The sequence below is a fragment of the Plecotus auritus genome (assembly GCF_963455305.1).
Source record: "Plecotus auritus genome assembly, chromosome: 9".
Taxonomy (NCBI): Eukaryota; Metazoa; Chordata; class Mammalia; order Chiroptera; family Vespertilionidae; genus Plecotus; species Plecotus auritus.
The window spans coordinates 23,420,046-23,445,245 of NC_137783.1; the positions used below are offsets into that span (position 1 = coordinate 23,420,046).

At 40.2% G+C, this 25,200-nt stretch overlaps 1 protein-coding gene across 2 annotated transcripts; it reads right to left on the bottom strand.

Annotated features, from left to right (window-relative positions):
- Nucleotides 1-24,965, bottom strand: CC2D2B (coiled-coil and C2 domain containing 2B; the record flags this gene model as incomplete). 2 transcript variants are annotated; one of them, XM_080642036.1, is made up of 10 exons in its annotated part: nt 1-1,973; nt 4,003-4,180; nt 6,645-6,703; nt 12,711-12,833; nt 13,215-13,349; nt 15,104-15,217; nt 16,468-16,554; nt 20,418-20,615; nt 23,056-23,154; nt 24,945-24,965. In XM_080642036.1, 10 exons carry the CDS (start codon nt 24,963-24,965, stop codon nt 1,785-1,787), a joined length of 1,203 nt encoding a protein of 400 aa, XP_080498162.1. In that variant the 3' UTR covers nt 1-1,784. The 2 variants fall into 2 exon arrangements, with proteins under 2 accessions (XP_080498162.1, XP_080498163.1); XM_080642037.1 differs by lacking the exons at nt 4,003-4,180; nt 6,645-6,703.
- Between the last annotated feature and the right edge of the window lie 235 nt (nt 24,966-25,200).

The window sequence follows — 25,200 nt, forward strand, 5'->3', positions numbered from 1 at the left end:
ATATGTTACATTTAAAATTTATTTTTTAAACAAATGAAAAACGGCCCATTGTAATTACACAATTTTCAGGAAAAAAAAATGTAGTTAAGAAACATGTACAGTATACAGGTTTAAAAAATGCATATAACACAGAAAAAGGCCTCTGTGCTTGTCTATGAACACTTTCTGCTTTACTCTTAAGTGGCCTATCAATTCTAAAACCATAAATAACTAACAAAATAGCTATAAAAACATTCTAAGTGCCACAGAAATGAACTGCATGAATTTAGCATTTTTTTTGCAACCTCGTCTTTCCATAGATACCATCTTGTGCTACCCACAAGTGAGAGACCTGTTAATAACAAAACTTCATATATAATTTAAACACAACTGTTCAAATGAAAACATAAACTTTGATTAGTTTTCTTATGCATAGTTAGGTTTTAACATTGGAGAATAAAACATTCTTTCACCCATACACCTTTTTTTTTTTAATCCATCTCAAGTTTGGTCTAAGACTAACATCTCTGCAAATAAGCAAGGTCTTTTCTAGTACCAGCCTATGCAGGTGTATTATAAAGAGGATATAGACTGAAGGGTCCCTGAGGATGAATTTGGGGCTTCCTGCTCTCTGCTTGTGGGAGTGTCCCAAGAAGCTCCAGTGTTCCTGTAATGCAAGAGGTGAATTTTCTTTCTCTTACCCTAACCTCATGTAAAACTACTCTCCTCAAACTTTGAAAATCTGTATCCTTTGATATTTTTAAACAAAAAAGTTGTTATAGAACATTTAAGTAATCTGTATAAATACTCTTTCTCAATGAAGCACAGAACAAACAAAAAAATTACAAGAAAGTACAGTGCTTCCTATTTAGATCCCTGACCTCTTTCTTGAGGGGCTCCTAGGATCTCGATGGGCTCCTTGGGGCCACCACTGGGAAAAGAAAGCAGCAGGAAAGTGCCAGATGCATAACGGGGAGCTGTTCACCAAGAAAAAAGGAGCCCTGAGATTTGGTACAACCATTTTCTCCCTTTTTCACAGAATCAGGAAAGCACATTAGTTTCCTGGGAATCCCTTACCCAGAGATGGAGCTGAAAGGACTTCACATCAGTAGCATCCCAAGTTGAGAAGCCCCCAGAAGCTGACCTCAGCCTTCAACCCAATATAGCAGGTTTTCCTATTTTTCTTCACCAGTGAAATCATTCTTTATCTAAGAGAGACAATGACCGTAGGGTTTCTATTTGAATGACTTCTACTTGGAATTGCATCAGAACCAGCATCAAACACACCAGCCTCACTTTCGTAATTGTAACATTCTATAAGGCAGACCACCCTTAACAGGCCATCAGAATTACCTGGGGAGGTTGTTTAAAATACTGTAGATTCTAGAGCTCCACTCCCAGAAGTTCTGACTCAGTAGGCCTTGAGTGGGGTATGGGAATTTGCATTTTCAACAGGGCTCTCTGGGTGATTTTGATGGAGGTAATGTGAGGCCCACAATTTGAGTAACACTGACTTTACAGAAAGAGGCCAGAATTGCTTCTTTCCCAGAATAAAATCCAAGGCCACCAGACTTCCTAAAGGGTCTTCCTTGAAGAAGTGTCTGGTGAAGAGGTCATCTAGATGCATCCTCAAGGACTCAGGGAGTGAGTGTCCATGGTGCCCAGCTCTTTAAGTGAACCAAAAAGTGGGTTCACACTTGGCTGGGCTGGAGGAGAGGTAGCAAAATCCCAAAGTACCAGCAAAGTTCTGGTTGCTTCTGGTCTGAGAGCCCACGATACAACTTTTCCTTTTCCCTTCTACCTTTTCACTGTTGCCGAGTTAAAGAAGCCAAATAGACCCACACAGATAATATGTTGTTTGGGTATGGGTGAATGTACACGGCGAGAGCAAATTCTGTCTGGGGAAATTCCGAGGAGTGGATTCCAGTTTGATACATGGCATCAATCACTGACTGTACATTAGTGTATGGCATCTGGATAGGAAATCCTTCAATCTGGACCAAAAGACAATAACATGTAAACCCATATTATAATCATGTAAGTAATTATATGCAAAAAGATTACAGAAGCCCCAAAGAAACTAGTCATAAAATAATAATAGTAATTTTGTGGTTGCTTACTAATTTCCAGGTACAGTGCTAAATGCTTCATATACATATTTAATCCTCCAACAACCCTATGTGGTAGGTTCTATTATAATCCCTACTTTACAGAGGGGACCAGAGCCAGGTGGTCTGAGGCCAGAGCCTGCACACTTAGCATTCCATATACTTGCCCCCTTTCTAGAATAGCAAACTGCACTTGGTCTTACAAATGAGGGATTTAAGTGAGCATTTTGGAAGAATTTATTTAATACTGATTCCATTTATACTTATTAACTGATAACTGTGAGACAGCATTAAAGGGTAATGGAACACAGACCTATGTAAAATTATCTAAGACAAATCATAAACCTTCAGGCCTCAGAGATTGTTTACTTCAGGAGGCTTTCCCTGATCCTTAAATCTGTTCATATGCTTTTTCCATATGGTTGCACAGTACACTGTCCTTCCTTGGCTTACATAATAAAATACGTTGCAATCACGTACATGTTTTCTGGTCAGTCTAACTAGCTTATAGTCTCTGTGAATGCATAACCCCTAGCACAATGCCTGGCACATGGAATACAAATAATGGTTAACATATACAAACATTTGCTGGATGCTAGGGTAAATATTACCTCACTTCATCCTCACCATTGCAACCACAAAACAGGTAATTATTTTTATCCCTAATTATCTTGCCCAATGGGGTAGAAAATGTAGAGAAGTTAGATAACTTGGTCAAAGCTAGCGAGTGGTTGAGACAGGATTTGAACCCTAGCTACAGGATTTAGTGCAGGTTTATGATTGTGTGCTATTAAGTAGTCAGATTATTTTACAAAGGAACTCCAGGTTTTAAACCCTGCCATATATTTAACTATGTTTTGCTTATCAGTTTACTCCCTATCCTTTTTTTTTTTTTTTTTTAAGCAAAACAAAACAACTTCTTCCCTATTCTTGAATAGTGATTGCAGATCCCTCCCTGGCAACCTAAGTACTCAAATCCCAATGGATTCCTTCCTTTCTTCTCTCAGAGGAGCCATATTCTACGAGATGGTAGGGGATAGAAATCTCCCTCTTGGGAGGCTGGGCATTTCGAAAACCCACTGATCCAGTTCATAGGCAGGAGGAGGTAAGAGGATTCCCAGAACTAGGGGTAAGGTAGGGGAAGAAAAGGGAGGATTCTAATAATATATCAAATGCCCACCATGCTTGGTTATGGACTTGATGATTTTGAGATGCCTTTTTATCATCTAGGACCATGGTCGGCAAACTGCGGCTCGCGAGCCACATGCAGCACTTTGGCCCCTTGAGTGTGGCTCTTCCACAAAATACCACGGCCTGGGCAAGTCTATTTTGAAGAACTGGCGTTGGAAGAAGTTTAAGTTTAAAAAATTTGGCTCAGAAGAAATTTCAATTGTTGTACTGTTGATATTTGGCTCTGTTGACTAATGAGTTTGCCGACCACTGATTTAGGATGATGTCAAATGTGTTGGCGAATATATAAGAGAAGTCAAGAGAGTAGCTGAGGATGTGTGTATAAATTTGAGAGTAATTTGAATATAGAAGATATTAAAGCTTGCCTGGAGTCCTCTTGCCCAGAACCAAGGACAGGAAATCCGTTCTATTATTACCATCTAGAGACCATTTTTTAGTTTCTCGTTGCAGGTGGTTTTCTTTTGGGCATCTCTTTCCAAAGTTTGTGGTTTACATATCATACAACATAAGACTGATTCAAGGAAATGTCATGCAGTGTGGCCATAGTAAGAGCTGTCCACTATATTTTAAATTTCTTGGTCTATAAATAAATGCATTCTAATGACATAGCATCTATTATCTAGGATCAAGATAGGCATTTCAGAGATATTTAAGATTACTATTACCTGGCAATTAACAACATAGATAAAACAAATGACATTAGTGCATTAAATCATATACAAACCCAATAAAATTGTAATAGTCTTTCAAATTCACTCTCTTCTTCAGAGGAAACAAAGCTTTCAGTGCCAAGTTCTAGCTTAGGAAGAATGTGTCGCAAAATAGAAGTACATTGCCGATTCCAACGTGTTGGCTGCTTAGGTCGCCATTCCATAATTTTACATTTTAGACTCCTTTCAATCCTACGATGATTATATTTATGACAATGTGAGAAGAGTTTTGTCACTTTTAGCTTTTACTCAAGCATGAGGATGATACATTTTTTTTTTTTATTTAGGAGGAAACCAGACCTCTATGACTAGGAATATCTTCCATCATTCACATTAATCAAGTCTGGAAGAAGCAAGCTCTTGCTTGGCTTGGGAAGGCAAGAAGCTTCCGGGGGTATCCAGCAATATGTCAAAGGCACATCTCTTTTCCAGTTACCTATGTGTAGGCTGCTACCTACCAGGTATGATTTGACAGCTACTGTCTGATTACTGGATTGACATTCCTATTCTCCAAGACCCTCCTCTGACATAAAACATTGGGTTTCCAAGAGACTGCCTTTACAAAAATTCAGGTATCTGGTCTGGGATAATGTTAGCAGGGATATGTTTATTAAATCAGTTAATTGAGTAAGCAGAGTTGGGAGGAAATTAGGCACTGGATTGGTAAGTATGATGATCAATTTCCCCAAAACAATGTACACTCCATAAGGGTGGGGATTTTTGCCTGTATACCCCGCCCCCAAAACAATGCCTGGTGATGAACTATTCCAGGAAGGGAGAGAGGTGGGGCACAGTGTGGGCTGGTTGATGGGGCCCTCCTGGGAAGCCTGTCCTCTGTGTAGAATCAGGGTGTGCTATAGAAGAAGCTGCTGGGAGTCCCCCTTGGCTGAGTCTATAGTGTAACTAAGTAGTTTGGAGTTTACAGAGTCTCATTAGTGGCTAGGCATCAGAATCACCTGTAGACCTTTATCAAAATGTTTCACCTCCAGATATGGATTCAATAGGTCTGGTCTGGGACCCTGACACCTATATATTTAAATAGCTCAGGAAGCAATTCTGATTAAAACTAGAAGTTGGAAACCATTTCCCAATTGCATTTCTTCCTTTTTTGTTAAGAATTGGAAAAGAAGGGGGTGGGAGGAGGAATAAGAGGTAGGCGTTGTGTGGTAGAAAAGAAGAGAGTGTCAAAATGGTTTGTGTCATGTTCTGTTTTGATTAGTTGGCAGTGGCTTACATGCCAGCTGCTATGTCAGCATGAGTCACAGGAGGCAGTCAGATCTAGAAGCTTCTGACACATCTGGAGTAGGAAAGGCCTGCTGCAAAGATTGTGGGCTTGACTGAACAACTCCTTAGGGTGTGTGTGTGTGTGTGTTTGGGGAAAGGCGAGAGCCTAGGAGAGACAATATTGATGTTTCTACCACCCACCTTGGATGTTTTTACCAAGTTGTGGGCCATGTACCGTCATGTCCTTTCAAGAAGTATTAGTTGCAGCATTATTACTATAGGCTCAACAGGTGCCTGTGTTGAGAACTTCCCAGCAGTAGCCTACAATGTTTATCAGAGGCAACCATTTTTAACTTTGCCTGTCATGTCAAGGAGCATCCTGGATGGCAGAGGAGTTGTTTTTCAATGCATGTATCAAGAGACAGATGACTCAATGGAAATAACTATTTCAATCTCCACTTCATGCTTCTGTGGCTGAATCTAATAGGTATTTTGAGAGACTGGTTTAGAGTGTAATGGAGTGAAATGCTCAACCTCTCTGACTCCATCTTGTTCAAGCCTGCTGTGTTCTTGCATATAGACATGCTAATCATTAGAGGAATTCTGCTTGAAGCTTGAGTATTTTTAAAAAAACAGCCCCTTGCCGGAGGTGCCTCTCCAGAAGAGATAGGGGAAATGTGTACAAAAATAATGATTGTTTATTAAACATTTGCAGGAGGCTCAAGACTGGATTCATCAGCTGGGGTCAATAGTCTGGGAACAAAGAGATTTAGACATTTTTTAGTCTTCCTCAGACTCCTGCTGGTACCCAGATGTCTGCAGTTGGTTGTTAACCACTTCTTGCCCCTCCCATTTCCCCTTCCCTTGACATAAAAGAAGCCTGAACTCTGTACTTTCTTAAAATGGATTTGAGAAACTACTAGGGCTCCCATCTTCTCGGTTGGCACCTTCTCTCTCAATCAATAAACCTTTCTTTACTCCAAACTCTGACAATTTGAGTTTTGGGTTTTTGAAGTGTCCAGCATCTGATCTATGGACCAGTAACAAGAAGACTATAAGGTGGCTGAATGAGCCCAGTGTGTTGAGCACCACAGGTTGAGCACCAACCTATGAAACAGGAAGTCACAGTTCGATTCCTGATCAGGGCACATGCTGGGTTGCAGGCTTGGCCCCTAGTGGGAGGCATGCAGGAGGCAGCCAAATATCTCATCATTGGTATTTCTATCACTCTCTCCCTCTCCCTTCCTCTCTGAAATCAATAAAAATACATATATTTTTAAAAAGGTAGCTGAGGGAGTATTTAAGGTCTTACTACTCAACATATGTTGTTAGTTTGGCTCAAATAAACTCTTATAAAACTTTTTTTTAAAAGGTGGATGAATGAGATTAGGGAGAAAACCTGGTAATCCTAATGTAATTTCACAGATCATACCTGTTCTTTAGATCATCTACCATGCTTTTATTAGTATCAGAATAAATGATTTCTTCAGGCTGAAATAAAGACAACTGAAAGTTAGAGAAGATTCTAGGGAGACCAATTTACCATCACAGTCACCTCTGGAGTGCTAACTATAATGAGGGGGAACCCAAACCTCTCTCATGTGGTGAAAACACTGAATCACAGAGGCACAAAGGTAACATAGATCACAGTGTTTTCTTTGATTTTATAACCACTTCACCAGAGCATAGGAGGGGAGATGGATTCACAAAATAGATTTTTCATGGGTAAGACCAATCTTCTGCTCCCAATTCATTTATTCCAACAAGCATTTGGCATGATTATTACCAGATAAACTTTGGCAGCTGCACAGGTATCTTCCAATTATTAACTGTGACCTTGGTGAAGTTACTTAAGCTGTCTGAGTTTCAGTCACCATGTCTTTTTTAAATTTTCTTTAAAATCACTTTAAAATTTATTTACTTATTAAATTGATTGGGGTGATACTGGTCAACATGAACATATAGGTTTCATGTGTGGATTTCTATGTTACAAAATCTGTATATTGTACTGTGTGCCCACCACCCAAAGTCAAATCTTCTATCACCTCATATTAGGACCCCCTTCTTTAAAAGAGGGACAATAATAGTACCTACTTCTCTGGGGGTTTGTGACAATTTTAAAATAAAGTAATACATGTAAAACCTGGCACATATTGCCCAATAAACATCAGATATTGTTATTATCACTCTTTTAACATGGTTTATCACTCTTTTATCATCTTTATTCTTTGTATATTTGCTTCTTTCACCTGGCAAGAGCCAGGTTTTTGCATGTGCGCACGCGCGCGCGCGCACACACACACACACACACACACACACACACACAGAGTTCATTTCAATCTCCACTGTCCCCAAGCCTTTCCTTGGGCACCCCACCTATAGCAGAGAGGGATGCTCTACCATGTTTCCCCCACCAGTAGGATTTGCTGGGAGGAGGGCAGGGTTTCTCAAGTGTACCCCACCCCCACCCTAAACCCAGCCCTTCCCTCCCTGCAGGGCTCACATGGATTAGAGGAAAGTGCTGAATTCACAGTTTTTACTCTGGGTATTTCTGAGCTGAGACATGGATGCAGATGGAGAGACAGGAACAAATGTTTCTCTCTCATGAGTGGAATGAAGGTTGTGATTTAAAAAGGGGGCAACACTTGTTAGACCTCTAGGTCTTAGAAAAATTCAGGAGTAATTTGAGAAGGCTCAGTCTGTCAGGTGATGATCTGAATTAGAGATTCAGATTCTCTGCTCCCACCTCAGACCCACTGAATCAGAAACTCTGAGGATAAGGCCCAGCAATTTGTGTTTCAACAAGCCCTCCAGGTGGTTCTGGTGCCTGCCATGGTTGGAGAACCACTAGATGGGGAAATAGGGTCAGGACTGGGAGTTTCCTACAATAGAACATGGCAGGAGATGGGAGATACTGGAGAAAGGAAGTATGAAATCCAGCATCATCTTGCAGGGGCCACCAACTATTCCAGACAGGACAGGGAACTGAATTCCCTGATTGCTGTCACCAACCACTGTCTGCCCCTCCAACCCATGGCCCTCTCCCCAATCCCCTCCTACCTCTTTCCCAACCCCCAATCCAGGCAATTTATGGATTAGTTAGGTCCCCCTCAGGCCTGAGAAAGAGGCCTGGGCTACATTGACTTGACAGATTTATGGGTGTTAATCCACTTTCCTTTTCTAGCATAGACCCCTTTCTTTCAGGGAATTCATATCCTTTAAAACTTCAAGAGGACTTTCTTGTTAACTCATCTCTTAATCCCCACATTCTCATTAGTAGGATGCACACTCAAATTTGTGTTCTCAATTGTGATAACAAACATGGTGTTCACTACAGATAGGAGTATTGTGATGTGTGTGTGGTAAGGCAGAAGATCAAGGGCCATTGCCTACAGGGAAATAAATCAGTAGAGATTTAGGCAACTATGAGTTTTACATTTATCGATTCAACTTGGCAAAAGGTTTAGATTCCTCCCTGAGGCAGACTGGCTTTTAAAAACACAACTTTGATTATGGCAGCCCTTGCCTTGGTAATGTTAGTTTCTGATTGCCTTGAGGATAAAGGCCCAAATCACTACCAGGACTCCGCTCACCCCTGAGCTCATCCCTGCTCGTGCCCTGGCAGCAGCCAAGCTGGCCTTTCAGCTCCTTGACAGACAGCTCCTAGCTACTGCACATCTTCATGCCCGCTATTCCTGCTCTCTGCTGGGACCATTCTCTTTCCTGATGATTCTAGGCCAGCTCCTGCTCCCCCTTCCTCACTGTGCTGATCTCACTTTTTCCCCCAGAAAGCCCTTGCACCTCTCCTTCCCATCAGGTCCCCTGGCTATGTGCCTTCCAATGCACATTCATTTCTGTGATAGCACTTACCACTCTGCACCGAAAGTGCTCGTTTCCTGCTGTTTCTTTCTCTAGAACACAAGTCCCAGGAATACTGAGACATTTCTCCCTGTGGTAGCCATACCTAACATAGCGCTGGTTCATAGCAGGCACTCAAATATTACCTGAATGAATAATGGAATGATTAATAGTAAACAAAAAACCTCATCTCTAAATATATCATTCTCTCCCTAGAAGACAATAATGTCTCACTCACGGCATTGGGATGGGAAAAGCAAGATATGGCCTGTGGATGCTATAAATGTGGTTTGCTCAAGAGAGATAAGCACATTTCCCCTCTTTAAAATAACTGTACAAACAGGAAATATATAAATATATGTATACTGATACATATATTCATATATAAAGCATATAAATATATGCTTGTAGCTGCATGGAGAATGTTTATAAGGATGCACAATGGGAAAAAGATGTGGAAGAGGAGAGAAACTTGTCACTATTTTTTGTTTGTTTTTTAATCCTCATTTGAGGATATTTTCCCATTGATTTTTAGAGAGAGTGGAAGAGAGAGGGAAAAACAGAGAGAAATATTGATGTGAGAGAAACACATCGATAGGTTGCCTCCTGCACATGCCCCAACCAGGGCCTAGGGCCTAGGACAGGGAGGAGCCTGCAACCAAGGTACATGCCCTTGACCGGAATTGAACCCGGGACCCTTCGGTGCACAGGCCGAGTTTTATCCACTGAGCCAAACCAGCTCGGGCAAAACTCATCACTTTATATGCTTTGGTACTGTTTGATCTTTCCCCCCAAACCACCATGCATTCTTTCTGATATTGTAAAGTGTCTCACATACGGTATACAGACAAGCACAGAGACTAAGGTAATCTACATCCACACAACATACCTACAACCTAGTTTTATATAATCTTTTGCATTCCTTCACGTTTGATTTAGATTTTTAAAAAAGAAGTAAAACAGTACAGATAAACTTGAAATACTCTGTGTACCTCTCACTGATTCATTCCTTTTTTATTTCCCCAAAAGTAACCTTTAACTTAAATTTGGTATTTGTCTTTCCTATAAATGCTTTTATCCTACCACTACATATCTATATATATATATACATATGTAAATATCAAACAATTTTCAAACTTTATGTAAATGGTTTTGTATTGTATGTGTCCTTTGACATCTTCTATATTTTGCTTAACATTACATTTTTTTTTTTAGTATCTATAATGGCACTTTATTACTGTTTTTTATCAAGTGGCCCTGCATTTTTATTTTGCAATAGACCTTGCAACTTATGTAGCCTACTCTGCAATAAAAATTTCACTCAGGCATTAATATATATATATATATATATATATATATATATATATATAGCCTATCTAATAAAGAGGGAATATGCTAATTGACCATCACTCTGTCACAAAGATGGCTGCACCCACAGCTGAGGCCAAGTTCCCATAGGAGCCTTAATCAGCAGGGACCTGAGGCTATGCCCTCCCCCGCCTCCATGGGGTATGACAGGGGACCTCAGGCTGCGCCCCCCCTTCCCTGGTGTCAGGCTGGGGGACCTCAGACCGCACCTCCTGCCCCAGTGCCAGGCCAGGGGACCTGAGGCTATGCCCCCGCCCGGCAGGGCTTGATGGGACCTCAAGGTGTGCTTCCCGTCCTGGTGCTGGGCTAGGGGACCTCAGGCTGCTCCCCCTGCCCCAGTGCCAGGCTGGGGGACCTCAGGCCACACCCCCCACCAGGTGGGGATTGACAGGGGACCTCAGGCCATGCCCCCCACCCAGTGGGGCTGGATGGGGGACCTGAGGCTTTGCCCCCCCCGCCCCCACCTGGCAGGGCTTGACAGGGGATCTCAGGCCATGTTCCCCACCTGGCAGGGCTTGATGGAGGATCTCAAGGCACACCCCTGCCCCGGTCTGGCTGGGGGACCTCAGGCCATGCCCCCCCATCCTGGTGCTGGACCAGAGAACCTGAGGTTACGCCCCCTGCCCGGCAGGGCTTAACAAGGGTGGGACTGGCTTGGTCTGGATCTAGCCCAATGGGGGTGGGGTGCGGCCGGGTCTGGCTCTCACACAATTTTGAGGTGCATGTGGGTGGGTGGGGACTTGACTCTGGGTCCTGTGGTGTGCCCCAGACTCTGACAGGAGGAAGGTTTTCATATACATTTTTTTTAAAATATATTTTATTGATTTTTTACAGAGAGGAAGGAAGAAGGATAGATAGTCAGAAACATCGATGAGAGAGAAACATCGATCAGCCGCCTCTTGCGCACCTCCCACTGGGGATGTGCCCGCAACCAAGTCACATGCCCTTGACCGGAATCGAACCCGGGACCCCCCAGTCCGCAGGCCGACGCTCTATCCACTGAGCCAAACCGGTTTTGGCCTTCATATACATTTTACTAATTTTCTTTCATTTCCGACACTTATATTACAGAGAAAGGGCAAATAGCAATATTAAATTATTTCCTCTAATTAATCCCCTTTTAATGTGCACGAATTTTGTGCACCAGGTCACTAGTATATATATATATAAAATCTGACCAGATCAGCTAAGATAGAGTTCTTCAACAAGTGCAGAAAAATAGAAGCAATAACATTACATTTTTAATATTCATTCATGATGTACATGGCTCTGAGTCAGTGGTTCTGGTTGCATATTGGAATCACCTGGGAGCTTTATATAATACTGATGTGTGGGTTCTACACTTCCTCAGAGATCCTGATGTAATGAATGTATGGTCAAGTTGGGAACTATTGTAAATTGGTTCATACATTCTTTTCCTGCTGTATAGGAGTTTTCATAGTATGAATACTTCACAACTCATATATTGATTTTCTAGTTGATGAATTGTTTCCATTTTTTTTTTCTATTTTAAGCAATTCTGTAATGAATACTGTTGTGCTTGTCTCCCTGATAAGTTCCTATAGGGTATGTACTTAGAAGTTGAATTGGAGCAATCAAGGGTTGAACATCTTCAACTTTACCAATATCATATTGCTTTCCAAACTGTTTATGGTAATGCATGCTCGCACCACTTCCCTGCCTCTTTGCCAGCATTTGGTATGGTCACACTTAAAAATATTTTTGTCAAACTTATGCATGTTTTAAATTGTATTTCCCTGGTTATGGGCGAGGTTGAGCATTCAAGTTTCTGCTTCTATAAAATGTCTCCTGCCTATTTTTCTATTGCTCTTTTTTCTTTATCGCATCTCCCTCTCTCCCCCGGGCTCATAACTCCTAGTTTTTGGATTTTGCACTTGCCTTCAACCTGCCATACCATGACCCTCAACGTAAAAACAGCTGTAGAAATGGACTTTGGGATACTGAGTACAAAGGGATACTGGGTATGTCACAGGTGTACTGGCTGACCCATCTGGTGAATGAGACAGTTCCTGAACTGTCTGTGCTTTGGTCTGCCTCCAAGACTCAGACAGTGAGTCTGCTGCTTTCCTTCCCCATTTTTTCAAGACTAGTCCATACTCGGGCTGGATGCAGGCAAAACTAGATTTTATTAATATTGCCAAATAAGTCAATAAACAATCAGCTATATAAACATAACAAGAGCTGTTACAACTAGTAAAGATTAGAACCAAGGGTAACTTTGATACTGACACACCTGGAAAAATATGTTTACCTGTATGCTTTGTGCTTGTGTCCCTTGAAAACTTTTTGGAAGCAGCTGTTTCCAGAAACTTTCCTTTGAATAGTCAAAATATACAGCCATTGGTGTACTATTTTGTTGAATATTAAACCAGACCTATTAAAACATTAACATCAAATCAGCACAGACCCCTGGGAGCCCAAAGCCCATAGCTGGGTGAATGAAGCAAAATTTTACAGTCCTGCTACCCAATGAAGTGGCAGATGCCAAGGGAGGTTCTGAGGTAGACGTTAAAGACATGCTAGGCTTCCATGAGCTTTAGACTGCTCACTGATTCTCAACAGTGGAGGCACTACAGAATCATGGGGTGGGGGCTTTAGGGATAAAATATTTTCTTGGCCCACAACCCAGGGATTCTAATTAAACTTTTATATATTTCCAAAGTTCTTCACATAATTCCAATGGATAGCCAGGGTGGAGGATAACTGATGTGACTCAAGGAGATAGCTCAAAGTAAGATTTCCCCCCATTACTTACATTTCCATCATCAAACAAACAGTCTACACTTTGTAAAGGACAAAATGGGTCAATTTGCTTATGACATTGACCAGTTAATGGATTCCAAAGCAAATATTCATCAGTTTCATGAGTTAATACATAAGCTACGCGCCCCTGTATGAGGAAAAGAAGGTAAAGTCATTTGGTTGAGTAATTAACATACTTTTCAATGTGAAAATTACTATGTAAGCATGTGACCTCGTGGATTTCTGAAAGTCTTCTCCGGGGCCTTTACAGTTTTTTGGAAAGGAAAAAAGCCAGAGCTCCGAAAATCCTTAGGCCCAGGCTGGCATGAGGATGCCAATGACAGGACTTTTGAGCCAGTGCTGCCCTGTATGGTCCTGCAGTTCCCTCACCAGGATTTCCCAAGAGCTGGTCCCAAAGTGTATGGGGGTGGGGCGCTGCTGTCTAATTCACACGATGGTGCTTTATGAACCAGCCCCCCTCCCCTGCTTTGAGTAGAATATACTTAGGAGACTAGGGGTGAGCACCAAGCAGAGTTAGAAACTGGCCTAAGGCTCTGAAAAAGCCAAGTGAAATTAATTTTGAGAACAAATTAGGAAACCATTTGAGGAATAAATGTCATTATGTTACCATATTTCTCTGCACATACCTTTTGAAGTGCAAATCTTTCTTAGCAAAGAATAAAAATTTCAGGTAATAATAATGGCTATGTGCCATTTATTGAGTATTTGTGTGCATCAAATAATCTCTCAGCATTAACACTAATTTTCTTGCTTTGATTCACTCCAAATTCTGTGAGGTAGGGATGATTATTATACTAATTTTTCAGATAAAAAATCAGAGGTTAAGGAGCTTGTCTAGTGGAACAGTAAGTGGTATTACTCCTGTTTGGGGAAGAGGTAACTGAACCTCAGAGAAGTAGCAAAGAATGAGATCACACACTTAGTAAATGGCATTACTGGGTTTTAAAACCCTCTCTGACCGGCCCCCCAAACCCATACTCTTAACACTGCACTGTATAGCCTTATTTCCCTGACTTCAAAGCTCTTGTTCTTTATGATTGTGTGCGTCTCCTTTACAGTGAAGAGGAGGCTTCACTCAACCACAGAGCTGAGGGGTGCCACCCATGATACTGACTCACAGGTCTAAAAGCAACTGTTCGTTGAAATATTGTTGATTGTTTGTTGCCATCTAGCGGCACTTAGAGCAACAACAGGAACATATGGGGAAATTAACCATAGGCTTTTAGCTAACACAATCGTGACACAGAAATAAGCTGTCAAGGGAATATAGAGAAATACGTGATCATGAAAATTTTGTCACTGATGAATATAGTCAGCTTGAAGTAGAAACAGAATGAAGACAGCTTTCTGGAGGTATGACTACAGTATATAATTAAGTTGTAAAAATTTCAGATACGGAAACATGAATTTCTGGCCCATTTGTACAAGTAAAAACTGAGCAATGGAGAATAGGGAGATGTATTTCTTAAGGATCTTAAAATATAATATTTGAAACATCTGAAGATAATGGTGGTGATAGTGGTTAGCAACCACTACAACCACTACTGTAACTATTGCTACATTACCACCACCACCGCTATTGAGCATTCACCATGAGTAAGTGCTCTCCCAGTGCTATATATTTACTACGTGATTTAATATTTCTAGTAACCCCAGGAAGTAGTACTATTATTAGAGAAGAAAAACAAAAGGAAGTCATCCTTTACACTATAGAACTTTTGATGAACCAACATTATCTTCTTAACTAAATAATTGCTTGCCCACAAAATTCCTTAATTAGCTTGTGAAAGGATGGAAACCTGGGGCTGCAGTCCTTTAAACTTGCAACTAATAGCTGATTCTTTTTACTTACACTATTTAAATATTAACTCCAGCACTTACTTCTAAAATTGAGGTTCCCAGGAGGACCAAAGCTTTCTTTCCGAAATACAAAAAGAAATTACAGAGAAGTATGGCATGCTCCTCCCTATTCCCAAGAGCCAAACTGATGCAGCGCTAAGGCAAAACAAAAGTAACAAGAACGACAACAAAAAGGTGAGGGAGAGAAAGTTGAGTAATGCAATTAATACTAGGACAACTGCAAAGCTTGAACTCCGGCACCATTTGATTGACAAAACACTAGGGCATTAGGAGGAGAGAGCATTAACTTGGAACGTAGGGGCAAGTATTTGCTTGAATAGTTATTTTTAGTTATTTTAGAGGCTCTCTTTCAATGTTCTTCAGGACCATAATATCCCTGAACACATGCTGATTAGTTCAAAGAGTCTAGAGTTAATGACACCTCTTTGAGTTCTACCAGGTTCGATTCACTGAATCACTAGGACCACATGCTTGTGTCCCCCTGGTTCTCACTAAGCAGAAGACAGAGTAAGCTACCTATGAAGTTAAGCTTGTGCCCCTAAATCAAATTCAGCTCAAATCTAGCCCCTAAAACATTCTAGATAAGTTCCAGAACTATCAGTTCCAGATGGAAAGTGCCTCTCTCATAGGCTCCCATTATACTAATATTTTCCACTTAAAATATTTATGGAATGCTTGCAAAATTTAAAGCAGTGTATAAATGATAAATATAAAAACAAATAAGAATAAAGTCTTCTTGTTAATTCAAGGAGATTAACTTGGGATGTATATGTACAGAGTATGGGTGTTGGGTCAATCTAAAAGCAACTAAATATTATGTAAGATGGAACAGAAGAAGTGCTCTAATTAGGGTTGCCAGATTTTGAGGGGAAAATAGAAAGACAAACTAAATTTGAATTTCAGATAAACAAATATTTGAGTATAAATATGCCCCCAAAATTGCATGGTGCCTGTATTTTAGTTGGCGAGCAATCTAAAGAGAACTTTAATCCAGGTGCGAAGAAAGAGCATTGCTGTACAAGCTCTTCATTCAGATGTGGGGAGACTGGGAAACCTGGGAAGTAGTGACATTTGCCCTAGGCATCAGAATCCATAGTGACAAGCCATATTTATCTCTGAAGACTGTCATAATATTGTACTCCAGAAATTTTGATTTTATTAAAAATCAAAATATTCATGAGTTACCACTTGTAACATTGAGTAAGATTTTTGGTCTTTCAGAATTATTTTTATAAGTTGTTACTAGAACTGAAAATTATTTATTAAATTATCAAAAGATTTCAAATTTCATAAGGTAAAATACTACATTATAATAAACAGGTTTCTTTAAAAGAAAAGCAAATAAGGAATACTATAAATTTTAATTATAAAATGCAATTTGTTACCTCTGATGTCATCCATATATCAAAACCATCATTTTCATCCAGTTCAGGCATCAGAGGAATCAAAGATACAAAATGAGCAATGAGGTCCTAGAATAATATTAAGTAACATTTACAGAATGCATACTATATGCCCATCACAATGCTTTCTATGCATTATCATTACATTTGGTGTATCTTATGAAATAAAAACTATTATTATTTTTGTTTTACAGAAGAGGCAACAAGCTTAGAGTGCTAGGATAACTTGCTCAGAGTCACCCAGCTAACATAATATATGGGGTCTCTAGGAATAAGCCCAAGTTGGCCTGACTCCGGAGTGTGCCTGTTAACCATTGCATTTCACTGTAATAAATTCTTACAATTTTAAACATGATACATTACATATATACTTTAGAATATAACTTAAAATTGAAAAAAATATGTTGAAGAATAGCATAAGTTTGATTTGCTTTCAGATTCAAAATCAGAATTATTTTAATTAATATAAGTTGTTATGAGCTGCTGTAGCAGGAAGATATTGGTATAGTGTGCTTTCTCAAACAATAGAAATTATACTGTTAATTGCTTTTCCCCCAGACTAGAGAGACAAGGATTCAGGCTTTTAAAGTTGGAAAGGAGAAAAAGATACAAATAAATATGAGTTAACAGAAAAAATTCACTAACATTTTCATTAATTTACAATAGCCACCATTTACGATCTATTATCACCTCCTTTACCCTAATGGTTCATAGTCCGTGATAAGCAAAGGAGTTAGGATTTACATATTTTTAAAAATACACACAAATGCCCTAGCAGTGCTCTTTCTTTGGATAGAGCATTGGCCCCAAGGACTGAAGGGTTCCGGTTTGATTCCAGTCAAGTGCACATACCTTGGTTGCAGGATCCATCCCCGGCCCTGGTAGGGGCACATGCAGGAGAGGCAACCAATCAATGTGTCTCTCTCACATCAATGTTTCTCTCTGTCTCTACCCCTCCCATCTTCTCTCTCTAAAAATCCATGGAAAAAATATCCTTGAGTAAGGATTAACAAAAATAAATAAATAAAAGCACACACAAATATTGTCTTTGAAGTAAATCTAAGAGCACTCCTTGGATTTCGGGTGTCAGGAAACAAAGGCAGGAAGAAACTCAGGATGGAAAAGCAGAGTGTAATAAAAGGCAACCTAAATTAGGAATTTTTGCTTTAGCTTCAAGAGTCCAGCTAAGGGAGTTTTATACTGATCAAATAGATATTCTGAGGAGAGCCAATTGACTCAGTCCAACCAGAATAAACAAAAGGTATAAGTGATTTTTCATAAATGCCTTTTAATCAAAGCTTACTTTTTTCTTAAAGGGGAGGCTTATACTTCTGATTTCCTACTTTCCTTTCTCAAAGTGGAAGAAGCTATATCCTCTTTCGCATCTATATTGAATAAATCTTCATTTTATGTGAAATTAAATTTTGAATATATTTCTCTTTTGTCAGCTGGGCAAAATTCACAAAAGGGTGGGGTGGAAAGTGTTATGCTGGCAGTTCATACAGAATAATCTAACATAGTTTTCTTCATTCCCACAAACAATGAGAAGCAATCCTTAGAAGAACACGACCCCTTTCGGTACATAACTTTTTATTTTGCCTCAAAGTCAAAGAAATTTTTGTGTCATTTTTCCAAGTTTGATAGGAAAGTTGTGAAGCCAGTATGGTCACGTGAAGTAGTGTAGCAACAGTGCCCCTCTAGTCCAAGTGGGCAGAAATAAAGGGGGGCAGAGAGGTCCTCCCTCTGGGGCTCAGGAGGACACATTGCAACATAGGTGATTTTTCTCTCATGAACTATCTTTGGCTTTTTTTGTTGTTGTTTTTTTACATACATTTTTATTGATTTCAGAAAGAAAGGGAGAGGGAGAGAAAGAAACATCAATGATGAGAGAGAATCATTGATTGGCTGCTTCCTGCACGCTGCACATTGGGGATCAAGCCTGCAACCCGGGCATGTTCCCTGACCAGGAATCAACTCCTGGTTCATAGGTCGATGCTCAACCACTGACCCATACCAGCTGGGCTGAAACTGTCTTTGAAGGCAAAACAATTTTAGTAATAAACTTATACTCAAAATTAATATTAAAAAATAAACAAGTTTTAAAAATATAAGGAATTCTTACCATTTGCAACAGCATGGATGGAACTGGAGAGCATTATGCTAAGTGAAATAAGTCAGTCAGTGAAAGAAAAATACCACATGATCTCACTCATTTATGGATAATAAAGAACATTATAAACTGATGAACAAAAATAGATACAGAGGTAGAGAAGCATCGAATAGACAATCAAACGACAGCAGGAAGGCTGGGGAGGGTTGGGCGGGGGTGTGGTAAAAGATCAACCGAAGGACTTGTATGCATGCATATAAGCATAACCAATAGACGCAAGACACTGGGAAGGGGGTGAGGGGACGTGACAGGGGGTAGGGGAGCCTGGGGGAAGGTCAATTGGGGGGAAAAAAGGAAACATATGTACTACTATTTGTAATACTTTAAATAATAAGAAACAAAACAAAAAATATATATATAAATTTGGAGTGATAAAAATGTCCTAAAATTTACTGTGGAGATGGTTGTGCAATTCTGTGAAGATACTAAAAATCATTGAATTGAACACTTTAGATGAGTTAATTATATGGTACATGATTTATCCTATCTAATAAAAGAGTAATATGCAAATTGACCATACCTCCGCCACACCCACAAGCCATGCCCACCAGCCAATCAGGAGTGAGGATGCAAATTAACCCAACCAAGATGGCTGTAGCCACAGAGAGAGCAGGAGGCTAGGGTTTCCCCTGCAATGGAGGAAGCCAAGCTTTCCACCTGCCCTGGCCTGCCTTGGCCTCTGCTTAAGGCTACAAAGTTTCAATTATAGAAGATAAATTAAATCCCAACAAAAATGGCAGCAGCCATGGAGCTGGAGAGAGCAGGAGGCTTGAGTTGCTGCCAGCAATGGAGGAAGCCAAGTTTCCCCAGCCCTGGCCTGCCTTGGCCTCCACTTAAGGCTACAAAGTTTCAATTATAGAAGATAAATAAATCCCAACAAAAATGGCTGCGGCCACAGAGTGAGCAGGAGGCTTGGCTCCGCTCAAGGCTACAAAGTTTCAATTATACAAGATAAATAAATCCCAGATACCAGGGCCTCCGCTTGGGTCACTGGGGGGCGTGGCCGGCCTGCAAACCACCACAGGACCCTCATACAGGCTGCCCCACGCCCCAAGGGAACCCCCACCCTGATCTGGGACTCCCTTCAGGGCAAACCAGCCAGCCCCCACCTGGGGCACCAGGCCTCTATCCTATCTAATAAAAGAATAATATGCAAATAGGCCGTCACTCCAACACACAAGATGGCTGCCCCCATGTGGTCAAAGATGACTGCCCCCATGTGGACACAAGATAGCTGCCACAAGATGGCCAGCAGGGGAGGGCAGTTGGGAGGGACCAGGTCTGCAAGGGAGGGCAGTTGTGGGCAATCAGGCCAGCAGGGGAGGGCAGTTGGGAGGGACCAGGCCTGCAGGGGAGAGCAGTTAGGGATGACCAGGCCTGCAGGGGAGGGCAGTTAGGGGTGACCAGGCCTGCAGGGCAGGGCAGTTAGGGGTAATCGGGCCGGCAGGGGAGCAATTAGGCATCGATCAGGCTGGCAGGGAAGTGGTTAGGGGGTGATCAGGCTGGCAGGCAGAAGCGGTTAGGGGCAATCAGGAAGGCAGGCAGGCAAGCCATTGGGAGCCAGCAGTCCTGGATTGTGAGAGGGATGTCCGACTGCCCGTTTAGGCCCGATCCTACCTGGATCGGGCAGTCGGACATCCCTTGAGGGGTCCCAGATTGGAGAGGGTGCAGGCTGGGCTGAGGGACACCCACCCCCGTGCACGAATTTCATGCACCAGGCCTCTAGTATCTTAATAAAATGACTAAAATAAATATAACTTACAAGTGTTGCATTGGAATCACGAAGAAATATATCCAGGAGTTGTTGAGGTGGATTTAATGCCTTGATATATCTTGTTACTAAGATTTGTAATCCATCATGATTAAAAACAGTCGTTGTTATTCTTCGGTTGGGAAATACTGCCTTACAATTTTTTGCAAAAATGTGTGCTCTCTCCAAAACATCTACTTGATCTGAAAACTAAAATCAAGTTTAATATATTTCAATATTGTACCATACGTATTGTTCCCACAAGGAAATATCAAGAACCAATATTTGTCTGTTTTTTGCTAGATTTGAAATTATTGTTATTGGTTTTTAAAATACTGTACACTTCTTTGATAGTATATATAAAAATAATTCAAAGTAAAACATACCTTGTCTAGTTCTGGATTACAGGTGACATATGATATTTGAGGTTCAATGGTAGCAAAAATATTTAAAAAGGTACATTCTTTTAAATTCTGCCCATTATGATCTTTAGGAGATGTACAAGTCTTACTCCAAGTATACCCAAGCAAAACTGGTGGAATGTTTACTTGGAATGTTCCATTAATCTGAAATGATATATTAATATAACAGATTCTGCACGATGAAAATAAACACCAGTCAAATATACTACAGCCTAGCTCAGTCTTCTCCACGGGAGGAAACAGCCTTGCATGGGTATGTGCTGGTTCTACTAACGTGTACTTATACATGTACAAGGATGATCAGGTCCTCCATGGTGATCTGTTCACGGGCACCCTTGACACTCCCAGTCTAGTATGTGCTATGCAAAGGGGGCAGGAGTAAGAAAGGGATGAAATGAGGAAGTTACTGTATCAGAGTGTTAAAAACTCTTAAAAAAATCTAATTCAGGCTCAGAGAAAATGCTAAAAGACAATGTTACATTTCTCATTAGGTCTAGAAAGAGAAAAAAACCTATAGGTCCACAGGAGAAGGGAGTTAATAACTAATAATCATGGTTAATAGTTATTGAGCACTTACTACCATATGTGCAAGGCACTGTGCCAAGTGTTTAATATAGATGACATCATTCAATGAGATAAATACAGCTCTTCTCTCTATTTTGTAGATAAGGAAACTGAGGCTCAAAGAATTTAAATCGCTTATGTAAGATCACAACACAACTGATGAGTAATGGAGCCAAGACTACAACTCAGGTTTGTCCACCTTTGAAGCTCACATTCTGAACCACCTCTCTATCCTGGAGTCTGGCCTGAGACTGAGAAACATCTGCAGGGATTTCCGAGTGTAGGAAGCCATGTTCCTTCCAATAACTTAAATCTCTATTGCTCTTTATCTGCAGCATATATTTGCAGCATGCTCCCTCATGACATCCTGTGATTGCATATTATGCAGACATTTCTACTCTCCTCCCTGACATCCATTCTCTTCTCCTTTCTTACCAATAGTTCTAGGTGGCAACATGACAAGTGGTCAAGTCACATCAACAAAATAAAGAAGTCTGCCAGGATTTTCTGGTGAAGTGTCTCCTTTACTAATATGGGCACTGCCACTTTGTGCTTCACCCTGGCTCCTGTCTGCAACATGAATATGAGGCTGAAGGTGCAGTGAACGATTTGCAGTTATAAGGATGCAAGCCACATGATAAGGATAGTGGAACAGAAACACAAAAGCAGCTTGGATTCTTGAGCTGCTGCTCTGACATCTAGACTTCTTTTTGGGCGAAATAAATAGACCCATTACATCAGTCACTGTTAGGTTTTCTGTGGCATAAGGTCACACATAATTAATACACATATAAATCCTTGAGTCAAATGCCCTTGTTTGCTTGACAAACTCATTTTTAGGACTCACTTCAAAAGTTATCTCCTCTGTAAATACTTCCCTGATCTTTCATTCTCCTCCTCATTCCCCTCTTACTTACTCCAACCCCTCTGAACAACCCCTTTCTTCCCCCTCCAAACCAGAAAGACTAAGGTACTCTCTAAGATATTATTGTATCTATCTCATGCCCCTACCAAAGCACTACAGCATTATCAGGTTGTACTGAAATGTGAGTTTTCTTCTACAGACAGTGAACTCCACTAAGATAGAGAAATAATTTCTGAATCTTCTATATCTGGCATAGCTCTGTAAGTAAGTAACAGAGCCCCAAACAGAGTCTAGGCTGGAGTTTTTATATTTTGCTGGTCATGTAGGCATATTCTTGCTACATAACCCAACAGCAGGGCCCTCTGGGAATATAACAGATACACCTACCCATCATCAGTCTCACCATTAATGATAAACAATGCTGAGGAGCTGAAGCTCCTGGAAGCCATGCTTACAAAGCAGCAGCATTGATCAGAACATTTGTGAATCTGGTCCTATAAAACTATTATACGCAAACATAAATGTTGCTTTAAGACCTAAGGCTAGCTGTCCTAGTCTTTATCAATATACACTTTAAAGTTTTAAGAAATAAATTTGTGGGTGTCTTCTGTTCTAGAGACAGTTAAAACTTTCACACACTCCAACACCCCAATGGCTCTCAAATACAAGATCACTTTAACTGACCGAACAACCTGCCAATCACAGAATCTGATTCCCACTCCCCACCCCCCATCAGTAAATGTTTCTATTGGCGAGAAGCAAAAACTTAGAAAATCAGCAAACAATCATTTGCTATTACCTCAGATTGCTGCAGAAGAGCAGAGAAAGGGAAGACAATGGATCCAAGCCAATTCTTTCTTACATATGAATGACCACTGCAGCTCCTGAAACAGTGATCCTGTTAAAATAAATAATTATTTTATAGCATGTGATGAATAATTTACAAACTTGTAGGTAAGTATAAAAATCATTCTCTTTCTTTTAAAAATAAAACAAAGGGTAAATAGAAAAGATATTTTTCTCACTTTTTTATTTCTTTAAAAATTAAAGCAAAATAATGACCTATTGTGAAGTTTATGACATATGTATGGCTATTTACATTTTTAATGTAATATTCTTATTAGAGTAGATATGCTCAGGGCAGCAAACTTAAAAAAAAATTCACTAAAGAATATAAGAAAATTGAGGGTGGTGACCTGCAGGAGGCAGCAATCCTGGTTGGCATTGGTGTGAACATCTTCATACTGAATGGGAGGCTGCAACTCTCTCATGCACTTGCTCTTTAAGCTAGGGGACTGTTTTTGAACTTGAAGTTGAATTCAGAGAGGAAGGGAGAGGGAGGGAGAGATAGAAACATCAATGGTGAGAGAGAATTGATTGGCTGCCTCCTGCAAGTCCCCTACTGGGGATTGAGCCCAAAACCCAGGAATAAGCCCTGACCGGGAATCAAACCATCACCTCCTAGTTCATAGGTCAATGCTCAACCAATGAGCCACACCGGCCAGGCTGTCATATACTAACTGATCAAAAAGACATGAATTTATTTCTGGGCTCTCTATTCTGTTCCATTGATCTATACCAGTGGTCGGCAAATTCATTAGTCAACAGAGCCAAATATCAACAGTACAACGATTGAAATTTCTTTTGAGAGCCAAATTTTTTAAACTTAAACTTCTTCTAATGCCACTTCTTCAAAATAGACTCGCCCAGGCCGTGGTATTTTGTGGAAGAGCCACAGTCAAGGGGCCAAAGAGCCGCATGTGGCTCGTGAGCCACGGTTTGCCAACCACTGATCTATACTATATATCTGTTCTTATGCCAGTACCATGCTGTTTTGATTACTATGGCCTTGTAGTATAGTTTGGTATCAGGTAGCATGATTCCTCCAACTTTGTTCTTCTTTCTCAAGATTGCTGTGGCTATTCTGGGTCTTTGTGGTTCCATATAAATTTTTGGACTATTCTAGTTTTGTGAAATACACCATTGGCATCTTGATAGGAATTGCATCAAGATCTGCTTCAACTTCTCTGAGCCTGAACCCCAATCTCTCCATGTAGAATTAATTGCTCCTTCAATAGTGTTGCCACATAATTTGATAGACATTTATATTAAAGCATTTAATCAGAGCCCCAAGAGGGAAGGTATAAATGGATATGCATCTTTATACTTTTAGTGTCAACTTCAGAAGGAAGGAAATTAACATTTATTTTAGAACTTGCTATGGCACTAGGCACAGTGTTAAGAACTTTCTTATATCTATGAGGAAGACATTCATAACTTTAAATATCAGATTGAACAGAACTGGGTTTTAGGAATCATTTGCTATTTTTTATAGAAGGGGTATATTTTCTTTGATCAGACGGTGGAAAATATATAACCCATTTTTGCTTATCTTTCTATCTTGGCTACCAGGAAGCTCACATTTTAATGTAATGTTCAATTGCAGAAATCTACTTCTCCCAAATTCTTGTTATATTTATCCCTTTTCCTTCTCTATATGGTTTGTGATCTGTTATTTTCGAACTGACTTGTCATACGTCTGATTTTATTCCAAGCTGCTCCAAATGCTTTTTAGAAAATGTTAGAAATAAATATTGCATCTAAAAGCAAATTTACAAATATGTTACTAGACTTCATTCAGTCAGAACTTAGAATTATTTCAGCATAATTATAATTGTTGTACTTTACCTCATGTTTTTCAAAAATCATTTCATCAAAAATGTTGATATATATATTATCTTTTATTTTAGATAAACTTGAGAAGCTATAATCATGTCCTGGTGAGCTATAAATAAGAAAAACTTATTTAGATACTTAATTTATTTTATAAGATCATTATTCATAAAGGACTATAAAATCACCTGTGTTCTTTTCTGTTATAACATAAAAACTATGTGCTTTTAAGACATCTGCTATCTTTCATTAAAGCCAGTACATGCTTTGT